The sequence below is a fragment of the Ylistrum balloti genome, unplaced genomic scaffold (genome assembly GCF_031769215.1).
Source record: "Ylistrum balloti isolate Yb309-2 unplaced genomic scaffold, AGI_CSIRO_Ybal_v1 Utg371064, whole genome shotgun sequence".
Classification (NCBI taxonomy): domain Eukaryota; kingdom Metazoa; phylum Mollusca; class Bivalvia; order Pectinida; family Pectinidae; genus Ylistrum; species Ylistrum balloti.
In genome coordinates this window covers 271,820-291,363 of record NW_026782588.1, presented here as the reverse complement: position 1 = coordinate 291,363, position 19,544 = coordinate 271,820, and the positions used below count along the sequence as shown (strand labels likewise).

General features: G+C 34.9%; 1 protein-coding gene across 1 annotated transcript in view; it reads right to left on the bottom strand.

The window, feature by feature from the left end:
- The window catches only part of LOC132560445 (uncharacterized), a 36,551-nt gene extending 23,075 nt beyond the window's left edge, over positions 1 to 13,476 (bottom strand). Inside the window, exons 1-4 of the mRNA XM_060225108.1 lie at positions 13,299 to 13,476; positions 6,558 to 6,738; positions 4,687 to 4,751; positions 1,042 to 1,172 (exon numbers count right to left, since the gene is read on the bottom strand). Of these exons, the coding sequence (XP_060081091.1) occupies positions 1,042 to 1,172; positions 4,687 to 4,751; positions 6,558 to 6,738; positions 13,299 to 13,476 (555 nt within the window). The remainder of the gene's footprint in view (positions 1 to 1,041; positions 1,173 to 4,686; positions 4,752 to 6,557; positions 6,739 to 13,298) is intronic.
- Positions 13,477 to 19,544: the final 6,068 nt, after the last annotated feature.

Sequence of the window (19,544 nt, the reverse complement as noted above, 5' to 3'; positions counted from 1 at the left end):
AATCGTCAAATCCAGGAACCCTGTACACGATATAATTTCTTGTCGTGATATTTTATTTTCAAGATCTTGATAACAAAAAGAATTGTGCAACAAACATGAAAGCTCTGACATATCAATCAAACAGTAAATCATAGAGTGATATTGAATAACATTGAGAGCGGAACAGTTTAATCTAGAGTATAGCTTTAGATATATAAATGAAAAGGAAACACTGTCATCACTTATCACAAATGTGTGAAAACTAACTATATAATTGTGTCACGATTAAGACCAAGTGTTTCCTTAGATGGAGGCAGGCAGATACTCAAACTGCCCATATACTCTCACAATTGCGTGCTTGGTCCATAAAGTCGACAAGCAGACCCAATCTTGAGAAGTATTTGAAGACTGAATGAATGACAAAAAGAATTTACATACTAATCGATAATGAATCTCTGAATTAAGATTAAAATAGATTTATTCATATCTGTTCCCGATTTATGAAAACCTTTACTTAGAGGTATAAGATAAGTTAGAGCAGAAATGTAATTAAGGAGAAGTTTCTTTGGCTATCAACAAGGTGGTAAGTAAATAAATCTTAATCAATATTTCTAGCACAGTTTCTTAGTGGACATAGAATTATATACATTTGTCTGTTTCCCGAACAGAAACAATCTCAACAAATCTTAGAGTCGTTTGCAACATGTATCGATCCACATCTCACCTGAGTGAATGGATGGAAATATACTTTGTGTGCTTTACATTTTCAACAAATACACAGACACACAGCACAGGCAAGTCGTGGCCAAGTAGGATAATTGATTGAAGCAATTACTTTTACAATTATAAAACAAACTAGAGTTATAGTTAATTTGTCTGAAACGATCATACTAAAACATGTCAATAACAAAAGGCATAGACCACGTCAACTGACAATTTATCATGTTGTATTACATTAAACAAACATGTTGAGTGATAATGTAAATGACATAAACATGTGCTAGATGACGTCTTGTTTTAATTTGTAATTAATTCTATTTAAATTCTAATTAAGCTACTAACCTGCAATCTCACTTGATGTTGGTTTAACGAGTAGATTACATATGTACAGTTATAGCTGTCAGTATACCTCACAGGAAATCCTGGACTTAGTACCATCCCTTTCTTATCTGCGTTGTAATATTGTCTGCACCCTTACAAATAAAAAGTAAAATTACAACACACTTTTACGAGATATGGTTATGTCGAACTTAAAGTGAGGTATGCAAAAAAGATAACGATATTAAGAAAATCAGGATTAGAATATATTTCAACACATCATTAAAACCCATGCAAACGTTGTTGTTTCAAATATGTTTTAAACTGTTTTGACTTCATCGGGTTCGCCATCATGTCCTAGTAGTGCTATGTCCAAAATACGGAAATGTCCTATGAATATCTATTTGGAATAGGCACAAGGTCGTTATATAAATAAGTTGCAATTCTCTCATCTGATACGATCACTAGCTGAGTAAAGATTGAACTAGAATTCATCTTTGTCTATCGTTACTAAAGAAATTTGCAATGTAATTGATACCGGTTAATTCTAATATTCAGTTAATGATCTGTTGAACCTCAGTTCTGCTATCTACAAATATCAAAAATAGAATTTACGTATATACGTTTGAAATCTCTCAATTCTTTTCCATTTCAGAACTGATCGAACGAATCATTTGTAATAATTTGTGAGAAATAAATTCCAACGGAAATGAACGGATTCACATATGAATAACAACGGTCATGTTAACAAGAACATAGTAAGACATGTCACTTCCCTTTAATAGAGCTGGAAGATATGCAGGCTGAATTTCAATATCTTATTGATTCCCCATGATGTTATTTTTCTACAAAAGTAGAATGTGTTATTTTCACGGAAGTATGGATCGTTAAGGTGATAGAAATGAACATAGATTGATAATATAGTTCTGGGTAATTAAAACAATGGAAACTGGCAGTTTATATAAAATTCGATTTGTTTTACTCATGCTTGTCTCGTTCAAGAATTGTACCAGCCTGAAATGTAAGTGAACAAATCTTATCCGATTTCATTAACTTACCATGCCATTTTTTAAAATTCTCTTCTAGATTTCCATATTTTTAAACCCTGACATTATCTAATTTTTGATAAAACAACTATTCATGACACATTTTCATTAATTATTTTACAAAAATCAGTCTACACCACACAATTTATTACACACGCTTGTCTTTGTGCAACACTGAGCGATTGACTGGAGTTAATTACAATCTAATACAGCATCTAGTAAGCAAATCCATATTATTAAACTACACGTTACATCAGTGTTGTCCTGTTTAATAATATACTGAACAAAATAAGTTAAGGATCATAAACTTGAAACAGTGCAGTTTTACATACAAATAATAATATGATTATATTTTAAATTTTAATGACAGAACATTCATTTTAGTCTTTAATTACACAAAACAAATTCATTTGTGGTAATTGCTACCAAGAGCAGATAACCCTGAGTAACAGCACCCTTGAAATCAAAGTGTAAGAGGAAGTAGAGCAAGTTAATCATGTAGACAAGGAAAACTCATCAAACTGCAATTGGCAGTTTAATAGGCAGTATGACCTCCGTTGACATCAATAACTGCCCTGCAACGTCTGCACATGCTATTAGTCGTCGGTGGCTGATCTGTGGGATGCGCTGCCATTCCTCTTGCAGAGCAATCATAAGCTGTTGGCGGTTCCGTGGCGGATTGGGTCGAGCTGAAACCCGGCGTTGCAAGGTGTCCCAAGCATGCTCGATAGGGTTCAGATCAGGAGAACGACTTGGCCAGTCCATGCGAACGATTGCTTCACGTTGAAGATAGTCGTTGACCACACGAGCACGGTGAGGACGAGCATTATCATCCATCAGAATAAAATCATGGCCAACAACTCCTGCAATGGGCCTTACTATAGGGTGTAGAATCTCGTCCCTGTATCGAACAGCTGTTAAAGATCCATTGTCTATGATGTAGAGGTTTGTATGGAAGTCAACACTGATCCCTGCCCAAACCATCACTGACCCACCACCAAAGCGATCATGCTGGACAACACAGCAGTCTGCATAGCGCTCTCCTTGGGTTCTCCATACCCTCCTCCTACCGTCATGGAAGTCAACACAAAACCTAGACTCATCTGTGAACATAACATTTCTCCAATGACGTAATTGCCAATTCAAATGATGAGTGGCCCATTGATGTCTGGATTGTCGATGACCTCTGGATAAAATTGGTCGGACTGCTGGTCTTCTAGCTCGTAAATTAGAGGCATGGAGTCTGTTTCTGATTGTCTGGGATGAAATCCTTAGATTTGTAGCACGCTGAAACTGAAGATTCAAGACAGGAGCACTCAAAAACCGCTGACGTCGTGCCGTGATGCAAATGAATCTGTCCTGTCGGGCTGTCGTACAGCGTGGTCGTCCAGATCTGGGGCGTTGACGGACGTTATTTGTCTGTTGATAGCGATTCCATAGCCTACTAATCACGCTCTAAGAAACATGAAGCTGTGCCGCCACATTTCGTTGAGTTTGACCAGCTTGAAGGAGCCCTATAGCTCGCGCGGCTTCCATATCATTTAAATGTCTTCGCATGATTAGTTTTTCAAGTTTTCGTTACAAATTGATTAAATGTTTCCAAATTCAACTTTTTTTAGCTTAGAAGTAACAGAATCAAAACCTGCAAGATTCCTCTGTAGTAATAGACCAGTCAGTTTTTCACACCACCATAGTTAACTAGAGCGGAACGGCAAGACCTTCAGATGCACGTGCTTTCACCTTTGACATGACTTTAGGTACATATTGGAGAAACTACGAGTGCAATTACCGGCAATACATGATTTGAATTTTTAAAGATATTATGGTCACAATTTATGATCCTTAACTTATTTTGTCCAGTATATCTGTGAAAAGACCTAAGTATGCATGATCAATTAATCCTTGACACTTTCAAAACAGCGGAGATTAAACTCTAATTAATAATGGGGGAGATGAAAATATGGATTATATTGAATTACTTCCCATTCTATGTGTGCAGGTATCTGATAATCTAATCAAAGTAAGACAATGTGTGCCAATGTCCCATACAACAATACATATCTGTCTGTATGTGTCGATGTCTGTTACATCTAATTGATGTAAGTCAATGTGTGCCAATGTCCCATACATTTAATACATCTCCGTATATGTCAGTGTCTATTACATCTAATTAATGTAAGATTGTATGTGCCAATGTCCCATATATCAATACATCTCAATATGTGTCAGTGTCTGTTACATCTAATTAATGTATGATGTGTGTGCCAATATCCCATATATCAATACATCTCAATATGTGTCAGTGTCTGTTACATCTAATTAATGTATGATGTGTGTGCCAATATTCCATACATTTATACATCTCTAGTCTGTATGTGTTGATGTCTATTACATCTAATGAATGTAAGATATTGTGTGCCAATGCCCCATACATTTAATACCTCTCTGTATGTGTCGGTGGTTGTTACATCTTATTTATGTAAGGCAGTATGTGCGAATGTCTCATACATTTATACATCTCTGTATGTGTTTGATGTATATAACAAATATGATAAATGTAAAACAATGTATGCCAATATCTGAAAAATTATAACCATGAACAATAATGATTGTTATTACTTACCTTTGGGCTTACATATTTCCAAACTAATGCTTGAACATTTTGTCGGATTTTCACAGATAATCGCCCTGTAATTAAATAATTTTCAAATATAAACATTAATATTTGAAAAAAAATCTAGATATACAGAATGAGATGGCTACATTTTGAGAGACCATATTTACTGCATAATAGCGATAAAAAGAGGTTGGATGATATATCCATTTAGATAGAACTCCTTCTAGTGATCAACAATACAGCTGAAATTTGACGGTGCTATCTCTCATATCGTGTATAACCTATCTTATATAATATAAGCGTTCACTGGTACGTGCATGGCCTGATTATACTACGTAAGCGTACTGTTTTCCATAATTTATCTCACTAATATTGTGTAAGCGTTCTCTGACACCGTGTATAACCACACTAATATTGTGTAAGCGTTCTCTGACACCGTGTATAACCACACTAATATTGTGTTAGCGTTCTATGACACCGTGTATGGCCTCTAATATTGTGTAAGCGGTCTCTGACATCATGCATGACCTTACTGATATTGTGTTAGCGTTTCCTGCCATTACGTATGACCTCTCTAATACTAGGTGAACGTTCTCTTACACCATGCATGACCTTTCTAATATTCAGTGAGTGTTCTCTTACACCATGCATGACCTCTCTAATATTCAGTGAGTGTTCTCTTACACCATGCTTGACCTCTCTAATACTGAGTGAGTGTTCTCGTACACCACGCATGACCTCTCTAATATTGAGTAAGCGATCTCTGAAACTAAGTTTGACCTCTCTAATATTAGGTAGATTACACCTACTCGAATCCCAGCAAAATGAATCATATGAAATGTCATAGAACTACACACCGGTAAATGAAACCTCAAAGTATACAGCAAATAATATCGGAAAATGAAGTAATTTGTGTTCGACGCTTGTAACCATGCGTAACGGTTTTTAACATAGTTTGAATACGTGACATTACTTCCTTTGATTGGATAATCCAAGTAAGTAATGTCACGTTCTCAAACGTGAACAAGGTATACAACAACGGAAAAAACAGGCAAACTATTGAACGTTTAACACGTTCAGCTTCATATCGCAAAAAGAAACAGAACATTTCTCAATGAAATCATTATAGAGACCATTAAAATTCTGTGTAATACACGATATTCCAAAATGGCGTCGCATCTAGTAAAGATAATAGTTATGAGAATAAAGTTAATTGATTTCATATACATATCTTAATGCCAACCCTAAAATCAGTATTCACGTTCGAGATCATTTTAATAAGTGATTTCTTCTGGTATGTCAAATCATAAAATAGGAAATCTAATCTCTATGGGATCTCATTCCATGTCACTAAACGGCAACATCTAAATTGATTTACGGTTATAAAACAACATGGATGGTCGAACAACTAAGCCTGTGTTATGCTATTATCGTATTTCTTATTATTAGAGTGACTTTCGTAATGTATAATCTGTTGTGTATGCTAAAATATTTAGAAATTATTTTAAAAAGAATGCGATAAAAGTTCTGAATACTTTTGCATAGATTATAGAAATATGAAATTATAAACTAAATTGTTGCAATTCCCTTTAATTGATTATGTGACGTTACATACCAGGATATAATCACCACCAGAATGATTAAAGTCATTATTGATAGGACGAGTATGACACGTCATGACTTTACTTACAGCAAATTCTACAAAATACGATATCATATTCCGGCAATGAAAATGTTTCTTTCAATGCAGATTAAAAGATGTATATATGCACTTTATTCACACAAAATGAAACTATCAACACACTTTGGTGTAGTTTTTATTGTCAATTGTAACTGAAGTACAGAGTAGTAAAAAAAAACACATTCTTGCATCTTACCTTAATGTTACACAGGAATTGAGGTTGTTATCAGGGGTCCATTTCACCCGTATAGGTGTAAGTAAATTCCCACAGTCCATGTCATGGGCATGGCTTTCGTTTCCGTTCCCGAATCCGTCATACAAAATTTCAAGTTCTAAAGCTTGTATTTGTCTGTCCAAACCTTGCTGTCCGATTTCAACTGGAATAAGGAAAGGAAACATGGTGTTATACCAAAACCATGAACAACATAGGCAGACATATCATTTAGGGAGTTTCCGGAAGTTTTCCTAGCTTACTAGAAATGTAAGATTCGGTAGGTAGAAAATATGTGAACCTAGAAATCTGAAGCCAGATTTTATTTTGTTTTGTTATGGTAACATGTGACTATATTTCCCTTATATTGCAGTCCTTTCACTCAACCTGATTTTTTTCTCCCTCTTTTTCTCCTTGTGAACCATGCTGCTCGGTCAAGATATCAGGCCATATCTGTGAGGGTTCGGCAAGGGAAAATTGATCTATTTTAGGCAACTCTTCGTAAGTAAATGTTGACAGGCGGAGGCCATAATAGAATCAGAGCCATTCATGTCTTTTTTCAATAACCAGAATATAATGCCTCGGCTATGACATTAAGAATTATCTTCTTTTGATGTGGTTTCGTATATCCTTAACCATTCAAGACTATCGACTAAGAAAAACCAGACCCAATTCAAAAAAAGAAAAGAAAGAAAGAAAAAAAGTCATGAATCTCTGAACGCGTAAGTATCGTGAATTACAGAACTGCTTAAATACAAGATGGTAAGTGCCATTTTGACTTTTCACTTTTTCAATTTCTTGCATTTACCACTGCTATAGTCACATGTATTATATACTTCTAATGCATTAGCGTATTCATTTCTTCCATTTTACGTTTTCCATCCCTTTCTCTCATCTCCATTCATTTGGTACTTTTCGTTAAATAAGACATCTATTGCATATTTGTTTCCCAAACCTTTACCTGATTTACATATCCTTTCACCGTCTCTATGATTAGATTCATATTGTCAGCTGAATAACAAATTAAATCCATACATAAATTAAATATAATTTTCCAACTTGATGACGTTAGCTACAAAAGCATGGAATGACTAAAAACGGCCACGTTCAAATTGTCGGGCAGAAAAAATAAATATTGTTGCCTACAATAGCATATATTGAATTTTAGCAGAATCACTGTTTGGATATTCAACACTTTTATTTGTTTCCCTGAATGGATTTTTGATTGCACGTCATCAAAATAAAATATAGATACTAGTTGCTAATAAATACTTCGTTCGACCTCATCGTTGAATGGCCATAAAATAGGGAAGGTATTAATTTTTTTGTACCCTGATCAAGTTAAACCCGATTCTGTAGTTCATGCTGATGCTCACTCTTTGACATTCACTCATAAATGCTTTGATGGTAGCGACAATTTAGAGAGTATAACGTGAGCTAATGAGATAAGATAAAACCAGATATATAAAACAGAGATTGATTTTATTCTCCTTCATTTCATTTTGAATGCCTTAATGTGTGGAATACTATTTTTAAACCTTAAATTTAACAACATTTTGCTAAAATCCGTTTTTTTTCTTGTTAATTGGAGTGAAGTAACAACGATAGACTTAAAACAAAATTTTGCTTTCTTTTCAAATGGTTAAATGTAAATACAAATCGTATGCATGGTCATAGTTCTTCCAATATCATATGTATATACGATAGCGTTTCAGATACAGAATAATACAACCTCATAATATACAAATTACCACTGACACCAGGTAAATATAAGTTGTCTTTGTGAAGGTGACAAAGTACATGTATTATTATAATTATTATTTTTAATTAACTTGAGATTTCTTCATGTAATGTAAACAGTGAAACGGTAACCGTCGTCTCAAGAACACGATAATTGACAGCCTTATATCTGTATATGTTTTAATAGTATTTACATCAAACGTAAAACTGTATGTTGCTGTTTAAGTTGTCACAAGTTGATCTTTGTCAGCGTAAAAGAGATACTTCAAGACTTGTCATTATTGTCTTGTGAAGCAGACGATAATTTCATCTATTTTTCTTGTTGCTTATAATTATTGTCTTTATATCCCCCCTAATTCCAGTGTAAAGAAGAAGAAATGCGAAGAACTCTTTTTGTTGAATTATATATGAGGTTGTTGGTCCTTGTGATTGTGAAACACACAATTATTTTATCAAAATTCACTACAGGTTTCGTTTGCCGATGGTTCTTGAGGAATAGCATAATTGTGATATTTTCTATACTCCTATCCTATTTGTGTACCCAATAGGACACTACTTTCTCTCTGTTCATACTAATTAGTGAACGAGATGTGGACGAGGTATAATCAGATTGTTACGAGATATACAATACCTTTATAACTCCGTATTTAGAGAGAAATCCGTCTCTACTGTTGCACTAAACCTAAAACAATGGTAACCTCAGAAACGTGACTTGTGTCAGATTTATTGACGTAACTTGTTTTTTTGTCCGTCCGTTATTTTCCATTAATGGTTCTAATAAAACCTAATTGATGTCTGAGTCATTTTTTCATACTGCCAGTAAAATGCCCACACCCTTTCATTATTATTTTGTTAAAATAGCTACCATCCTGAATAATATAAATAGGATTGTCCATGAATTATTACCATATTGATTCCTGAAAGGGGACAGGCACACCTGTTGGTTTCTCCACGGTTTACAGTAACCTGGTTGGGGGCTCATTTCAGAACTTGCACGTGTACTTGACGTTCTTGTTCTTATTTGAGATAGTAATATTACTTTCTTGGATTGACCAAGGTTAACATTGCCGCTGTCTTCAATGAAACAGACGATGCCTGCTCTTTTGATCTACAATTGCCTTCAAATTACCAGACCAGACGATGTACAAACTGTACACGTAATGAATATACTAATAGAAACAAAAGGTAGACAATTCTACAAAATAAAATGGATTACACATAAATTATCATATGTAAACCTCTCGTTATCTCTAGTGACTTGTAAACACCTAACTGTTCTTCTTATCACGTTATCAGTATTTCCTATGAAAACCTGAAACTGGTTGCATTTTCGGAGCACAGGTGTAGCTTTAGTTAGCATTTAAGATGGAGTGCGGCACGTGAACGAATTTGTACCACTTTGTAATCAGGTTGATGTATAATGTTGTTACTACACCTGAATGGGCAGCATTGACCTACAAACAAAAGAGTTCTTTATAGATATAAACTGGCGGTGAAGTTGAATTAGCTATGTTAAAACAGAAAGGAATCACGACTTTTCTGGATTAATTATTAAGTATTACATTTATAGGCAAAAATATATTGATTCCAAAGGTTTACACATTATCTAATGCCATTTCAAAATCCCCAGCCACCTACCATAGCTTATATATAATGGATAATGTGAAAAGAGGGAAACGTTGCCTCTTCATTAAACAACATCTTGTTAGCAGCTTATTAAAATATTAACTTCTATACTAAATACTAGAATGTAAATCAATTGAATCAATATTGGCTCTACCTTTCATTACGGAAGTTACTGTAAAATATATACATTACCGACGAGTCTAAGACAAATAGTAATTGTTTGGCTTCATTGTGTCTAATTTTAAATTTCTACAGCAGAGTGCTATTTCTATTTAATTGTGTCTTCCGTGCAATATGCGTCTCGATAAATCTTGCGTTTTAAAATATAAAACATGGAATTCGTGGCAAAATAATGAAGAAAAAATTTGCGATTTGTTCATTATTTCATGTACAAAACTCCACCAATCATTTACGAATAAACAAATCGAACCATCTCGAATAAAACTGCTGCTAATGTTTTGCTCATTTGGTTAAGTAACACCATTGAAAACGAGTTTGACAAGCATTGATGTTCGATTCATTCTTCAATGCTAGGACAGCTTCTAAAACATCTGGTGACTAATTTTGAGATTCTCTCACGTACTGCTAAAGAATGTCCCAAACATGCTCTATTGGTGGCAAATCAGGTGATTTAGATTACTAATTTAACACCAGCGATATATAATTCTGCAGGAAAATTCTGCTGACTCGACTGTTGTGCATTGGTGTGTTCACCTGCCGGGAAAAATTGCGCCAACGTCATGTCTTTTTAGTAGCGGTAATACTACTGCTCTCAACAACTCGTTCTTTTAAACTACCATTTACCACAAGGCATGTACGTAAAACGACGTCATGAAAAACGCACAGCGCGTGTCAGGTCGGCTTTTACTTGTTAACACGCTCACTACACCTGGACATTTTTCTATGCCGAGTAATCAGACAAGTCACGTGTTCTTTTAAGTCACGTGTTCTTTTTGTGGCATCCTTCGGAAATTTGTTTATCATCGGTTTGTACTTTAGTATGACCCACTTTAATTCTTCGTCATGTCATTCATTACTATTTAAACAAAAGGCATTTCACTTCAATTTTCAATATGAATGTCGTGATTTGCTATATAATTGTTTTTTAATGAATCTAACACCGTCCAAATCCACGTATGTACAAACTACTGAAGCTAATATTAACAACCTAAAACATAAATTACGTAGTATGTAAACCTTACAACATTTGATCACATTGTCTGTCTTTGAATCATGGTGCCTTGTGTCTATCACTGACCTCACCTTGACATGTGTACAGTATTGTATTATGTCCTGTGTTGTAATCAATAAGCTGTATGTTTGATATTGTCATTGTTCGACGGATAGCATATCTTTTCAGACTTTCGTTCATATGTCATTCCTTAATGACTCTCCATATATCCTATTTCTATTATCAATCACCATAGGAATCGTGAAGAAGTGATGCTAATAATTGTATGACATTATAACCTTTCCCTTTATTGTATGTTTACACCTATTACAACAATTCTTAGAACTGACTTCTTTACACGTTCTGATGATTTGGACCATGCATGATATCTTTATAAGTGTTTCTTGTTACTACATTACATTTGAGTCATGTAGCTACCAAAATGTTGTAATATGACGCCATGAAAATGCACAGCACGTGTGACGCGACGATTAATGATAATTGATTAATTTTACATTCCGACGCACGTACATTGTACAGGAGACAGTAGATAGAACCACTAGGGCTTCTTTGACGGCGCCACGTCATCAAAATAGTTCTAAAAACAATATTCCAAATTGGTGTTTTTATTTACTTTTCTAACGTTAATTGTTTAACATAAACCATGTTTATGTTAAAAAAAAAAAAAAAAAAACAACCAAACAAACAAAAAGTATGGATGTGAGCATAATGGCATTTTGACAACCGGTATAAGTAATGCCAAGGCCGTATATTATTCCACAAGCCTAATCACAATGCGTAAATATTGAGAAATGCACACGTTGTAGTTTGTTAGATGCATCTGGCGACTAAACAGTGCAAGTGTAAATATCAAAAACCACTTGCTGTAACACTAGTGCACGCACGTGCGTGATAATTAATGTGATTATGGGATGTATACTACGTATCAATATGCTAAGACTTATTAATCTCTTTGTGCATAAACAACAACATCGAAATGATAACATAGCAATTACGAATACTATGGCGTGTGTCACTTTCTTTGACGAAGACTTGTTGGATATGTAAAGGTTTGATTTTTCTTTTCTCTATAATATTCTGTTCACTTTAGCTGATCACCTACAAATCTAATGGCAGAATTTGATTTAGAATGAGGGAACATCATCCCGTATATCCACAGAAGTCTAGGTCTGGTTTTATCAACAATATCTTGGGGAATACAACATATCTGTCATTTTTCACGTTCCCTGGAGGTTTCGGTTATCATACAATGTTTACTTTTCAACGTGTAACAATGAATGTGATTATAACGACTTGGATGTGCCGTATGTGTCAATATATTGATCGCTAATGTATTTGTTTTACATATAGGATACAGTAAAATTGATATTAAACTGGATCGATTTATATAGATTGTTTTACGGGGTTTCTTATCATCAGTTATATGAGAAGGGGTGCCAAGAGGGACATCGAGAGTCAAAAAGTAAAGAAAGGAAAAGATCAAGATCCAAGCGCAATAGGGGTAATCACATGATGTTTTTGGTCTCTCTAATATCCCCTTAGTAAAAGACACGAAAACTGCAGGATTCCCTCTTTCGGTCGCTTCCAACGATCATACAGTGACATACAGCACTATGTATTCTTTGGCTCCCCCATATCCACTTAAAGGAAAATAACAGAGAAACAAGGGACAATACAATGAGTCGCCTTTTGCAAAACGCAGCAAGATACAGCAAACGTATTCTTTCCTTACTTCTGCACGAGTTGAGCGATTATAAGAAAATTATATATTATTTAATATAATATACATTATATCAAAAATTTGCTTTTTCATTATTAACCACATTAAATGGCATGCATATCACAAATTGAGAAATGCAATTTTTAAAGTTTAATAAATATTTCTAAAAAAACACAATATATCTATATAGAACAATGTATTTTCCAAAAGCACTGATATCAATTTCAGGTTTTATTTTACGATATTTTGGTTGTTGTTAATGCGTCGCCTGTGTTCTTTTGAGATTGCCAAGTGACAAATGACATACATAACCATTGGCCAAACAATTACAGTTAGAAAAGACGTTTTGAGAATATATAATTCATGCATAACAGTTATACGGTTGAATTACTGAACGCTTATGTTCCTACACGAATAATTATTTTTAACTCTGTATGTTTCGTTTTACCTGTGTATGTTATGTTTGGAATCAGGTCAATGTTGGGATTTAGTCTCTCATGACTAACTGTCATTCTGTAGCCATCCGTGTCTTCATTACTGAAATTCATACCATGACCGTGTCCACACTGGTAGCGTATTCCTTTCACTTGATGACGCGACACAGAAAAAAGTACCAAAAGTCCCATTATGGCTTCTGGAATCCTTGTTAAGGTTGGACGTTCCGTGAATAACATCTTTGGTTTTGGAGTGTTAGATGGAGTCTCAGTTGATCGTCATCTAAATGAAAAAAGAAATAAATAGATAAATAAATAGTTGATATGACGGTTTTTTATTTTATTATTTTATTCTAAAAATGATGTTTACTAATATAATAACATTGAGAACAAACGCCAACGACTGGTTGAAATTTATGATAATCCGGATCCACCGATACATTGAAATACTTTTTGGCAAATGTGTAAATGTGTAGAGCTGAAAGCTGAGGGAAAAGAAAATCAGGATGAACATCCATCGCATTTTCTTGCAAAAGTTTCATCATTTAAAAATAAATGTTCCAAACATTAAAAAAGCACAATTTCTCCTAGCATGAGATTGTCGATTTACTTTTTCCGACTACTTCAGAAGAGAAATTACGTCCTCAGTTTTTTGACGATGAGTGCTAAGAGGTACACAAGGATACCGAGAGGGACACCAAGAGTAGAGAATAAAGAACAGAAAAAAGCTGGAATCTGACGGAAACAAAATCAGGATGGTTTTATATTATGTTTCCATGCAATAAACACAAAAACAATCCAGAAATAAATGTTCCTGATATAAAAATAAAATATTCCTAATATGAAAATTAAATGATCCTAACATCAAAGCTCTTTTCTTGGAATGTCGACTTTCTTTTTCGAACTACTTTTTTTTTTTAAAAAATATGAAACAGCTTTGCAAAATTGTAAAAAGCAACGAAAAAACATTAAATGTAGATCTCTATCCAAAGATACAAGATTTGTTTTGAATCTTCACGTGCTACAACAATAATATTGATTATTGTAAACATTTTCGATTTTCTGAGTAAATCTTCAAACTTTGGTATCACTGGGACAAGACATGTGGCATCTTCCAGTGATGCTGTTATACCATAGGTTTCGTGTTGTCCTGTAGTGTCGCATGTAGTCGCATTTACCTTCCTCGGAATCAATGGCGTTCATGATTGATATTTTCATTTCAGTGATGAAATACTTTTTAAATGTTGACACTTGCGCTGCATAACATATCCTTCACTTTTATACTAACATAATTCATTATAGACATGGAATGCATGTAGATGTAATATTACATGATTTGTTTATTTGCAAGAAAACTTTTTTGTTGTTCGCATTGGCAGTGTATCGGGTAATTATTTAAATGGGATATCAAAATACGTAGTTATCAAATAAATAACCGATATCTATTTGGTCAACTTCTTATTGTTTTGTACGCGTAATCATTATTGTACCATTAACTCTCCACGCGGATTTCATTAAAGCTTGTATAGTCAATGATTTGTTTTTGCCGAAAATAGAATAATGAAGCTGTGTGGACATCGCTTCTAAAAATTGATACAAACACCGGAATCGAGCTTAAGATACAGGATAAAGGTTTGTCTTAACTAGATATTTACGGGAAGTTTTTGCTTATTAACGTAGAATTAGTTTCTAAAGCCTTAGTATAGCAGGAATATGGCTGGTGATGATTTGTCATACCTACTGACAAAGGCCTTTTAATTGATTATTGTAATGTAGGTACGTAATGACTTATCTCCGCTCTCAAGATCTCTGTTGTCAATTAAAATACCGGCATAGCTATTACGGAAGTGATTGGGTAATTTGTTGGTAAAATGATAACCTGATCTAACAGGAAAACAATAAACAGTACGAGAGAGAATTGGCGTGTGTGGTTATGATGGTATGGAAGAGAACTCAGTGTGTTGTGTTAATTATCTAGATTTCTTTTAAATAAACAAGTTTCTTTCTTCTTGAGAAAACAAAATACAATATGTAATATATATAGAATGTTTGAAAACAATCAGCAAAGCCCTTATAGCGGCTATTTACACAGCTTTATTTAACAGAAGAGATATGTTTTCAATCAAATGATGAGGGAACAATCCCGATTACGACTTCCTTTTTTGTTAATTGAAGTTTTTGAAAGACATCAAATTCATACATTAAGATACCCGGAGCGCTTTGCCTACTGTTTCATTTAGGTAAAAAGAAGTTGAGGTCTCCGCCGTCCTTCACCCTTTGAATGCCCGGTAGTTCTTTCTGTCTGCAGAAGCACAAACCAGACAACATCTTTTATTAATTGGGATATCACGAGCTTGTGTAAACAATTGAATTTTGATATGAAAATTTTATAACAGATAAGTGACAACGTGTGTACAACCCTCACTGTTATATTTCTGTTGTTGTTTAAAAGATAGACGATGTTGTGCGCCAGACGAAGACCAAATATTTTATCTAAAGTGAATAGGGAGTTTGAAGATGTCTTGCCCCAAACATCATTCTGTATTAAAGTAGCCAGTAAGTGAAAGAGAATATCATATTCCCCATCAATTTACCATTGATTATAAATATCTTGGTGTTGTAAGGCGAAGTCTATGGCTTTACAGGATCCTTGCTAATAGGGTTGATTGATCTCCTGATCAACCAAGATATTCCTTGCTAACAAAAATGTAAGAACATCTTTGTAATCAGTCCGAAGCTGACAAAATATAAAGTATTCAGAAGCTATAATGACAATCAATTAGTAGTATGACGAAATGTCACCGACAAATGATATAGTATTCTGAAGCTAGGCTGACAATCAGTAGTATGACGAAATGTCACTGACAAATGATATAGTATTCTGAAGCTATGTTGACAATCAGTAGTATGACGAAATGTCACTGACAAATGATATAGTATTCTGAAGCTAGGCTGACAATCAGTAGTATGACGAAATGTCACTGACAAATGATACAGTATTCTGAAGCTAGGCTGAAAATCAATTAGTACTATGACGAAATGTCACCGACAAATGATACAGTATTCTGAAGCTAGACTGACAATTAGTACTATGACGAAATGTCACTGACAAATGATACAGTATTCTGAAGCTAGACTGAAAATCAATTAGTACTATGACGAAATGTCACCGACAAATGAAACAGTATCCTGAAGCTATGCCTACAATTAGAAGTATGACGAAATGTCACCGACAAATGAAACAGTATCCTGAAGCTATGCCTACAATTAGTACTATGACGAAATGTCACCGACAAATGAAACAGTATTCTGAAGCTAGACTGAAAATCAATTAGTACTATGACGAAATGTCACCGACAAATGAAACAGTATTCTGAAGCTAGACTGAAAATCAATTAGTACTATGACGAAATGTCACTGACAAATGAAACAGTTTCCTGAAGCTATGCCTACAATTAGAAGTATGACGAAATGTCACCGACAAATGAAACAGTATCCTGAAGCTATGCCTACAATTAGTACTATGACGAAATGTCACCGACAAATGATACAATATTCTGAAGCTAGACTGAAAATCAATTAGTAGTATGACGAAGTGTCACTGACAAATGAAACAGTATTCTGAAGCTAGACTGAAAATCAATTAGTACTATGACGAAATGTCACCGACAAATGAAACAGTATTCTGAAGCTAGACTGAAAATCAATAAATAGTATGACGAAATGTCACTGACAAATGATACAGTATTCTGAAGCTAGACTGAAAATCAATTAGTACTATGACGAAATGTCACTGACAAATGAAACAGTATACTGTTCTGACAAATCCTGTAAAATTTCCGCGTTGTTTAAAGTTCCCTATCTTTTGTCACTTTAAAAGATTTTCTAACTGGCTTGTGAAATCGATGTTAACTCCTGTTAATTCTCCGCTGAAATAATTACCGCCGTCACACACAGAACAAATGTCTTCGAAAATGCTGCTTTGCGTTACCATGTATTTGTCTTTGTCTATGACTTCGAATCAAGTGATACCGATGTCATCGTCTGGTACGCCTTGGTAAACAGCTCCTTTGAACCATCATGGGCCTCTTTTTATAGTAAAAGACCACTGGCCTTCCCCCAATAAACATTCCTTCATTTGAGACACTTCTCATTCTTTAAAATATTTTTCGCGTCGAAAGCTGAAAACCGTTTATCTAATTTCGAATTATGTATAGTTGGATCGAAAAGTGAACATAGTGGTGTATTACAAAATCTATGAACATTACAATTTTTTAAAAATTCTTATCGAAACAGTTTTATGATGCGGTTTAATTCATAATTTGGCTGATTCGAATTCAAGCACAGTAGTTCACTTATAGGATGGCTCTTCATTTGATTCTATTTTTTTTATTTATTTATTTTTTTTTTTTGTAATTGAGTTTTCCATTACTTAAATATTACTGTTCATTAATCTGCTTCAGTGCCTTCTGATTTTTCCAATCATGATAACTATGAATTGGATAGTGATGTACTGATCTGAAGACGAAATATTGCTAACGCCAATCGTAAAACCAGAATGTCACCAGGCGTTCTTTCTTACAGCAGGAAGACCTGATATAGAAACTTCTGTTGGACAATCCATTCTACCAAAGAAAACTAACATTCATCAATATACTGTGTATGATTGTAGCAATACTATGCTAGTCCTTATCGGTGACTGGTCCGACAGAATATCAGTTATTCTCTCTGCTTTTATCATAGGAATCCTATCCTATTTTAAAAGAAATTTTACTAGTCCAGCTCTTTTACAAGAATAGCTCATCCCAGCACACTGGCAATACGATTCGTCCATATTTGTAAATAAAACCAGGTCTTATGAAGACCTTGCCCTCTGTCGCTCTGAACAGATTAAAATGTGTCTGTCTGGAATACGTGACATGTATAATCATTTCAAACGTGACGTAAGTTTTATCAGAACGAACTGGGATTTTACAGAAAAATCATGAGGAAGGTCTTACATTGGATGTGAATTTCCTCGGATTACTAAGTTACAATATGCAGGCATATACAAACAGCTTTACGGTTTGTTATTTAAACAATCACATCTCTAAGGTAATACATTAAATGATTTCAACCAAACACAGCACCTAAATTGACATGTACTCATATAGTAGCGACCGTAATTTTAATATGTTGCTTGATCACATACGAGAGAAGCATAGACAAAGCTTGCTTTGGAGATATTTTGACAAATTTAACAAAGAAGATTACGACCTGTTTGTTGTTTCTGATACTAGCTCAGGAATATGGAAGATACTTCAGGACAAATAACACATATTGACCAACCGTTTCTTAATGAAGGGCGCGAGGGATTTTTAAACAGCTGTTGGATTTCTATATTTTAACTTAGTGTGATATACTCGCCACGTGGTTTCAGTTTGCTATCGGTGTGTAATGTTGGAAAGGATCAGATTATAGACCCTGCTTCAGATAAACGATCCTTAATACGTTTCTACATGAGATGTTGGGATAGGCCCTGCTCCAGATACACGATCCTTAACACGTTTCCACATGAGATGTTGGGATAGACCCTGCTCCAGATACACGATCCTTAACACGTTTCCACATGAGATGTTGGTATAGACCCTGCTCCAGATACACGATCCTTAACACGTTTCCACATGAGATGCTGGGATAGGCCCTGCTCCAGATACACGATCCTTAACACGTTTCCACATGAGATGTTGGTATAGACCCTGCTCCAGATACACGATCCTTAACACGTTTCCACATGAGATGTTGGGATAGACCCTGCTCCAGATACACGATCCTTAACACGTTTCCACATGAGATGTTGGGATAGGCCCTGCTCCAGATACACGATCCTTAACACGTTTCCACATGAGATGTTGGGATAGACCCTGCTCCAGATACACGATCCTTAACACGTTTCCACATGAGATGTTGGGATAGACCCTGCTCCAGATACACGATCCTTAACACGTTTCCACATGAGATGTTGGGATAGGCCCTGCTCCAGATACACGATCCTTAACACGTTTCCACATGAGATGTTGGGATAGACCCTGCTCCAGATACACGATCCTTAACACGTTTCCACATGAGATGTTGGGATAGACCCTGCTCCAGATACACGATCCTTAACACGTTTCCACATGAGATGTTGGGATAGGCCCTGCTCCAGATACACGATCCTTAACACGTTTCCACATGAGATGTTGGGATAGACCCTGCTCCAGATACACGATCCTTAACAC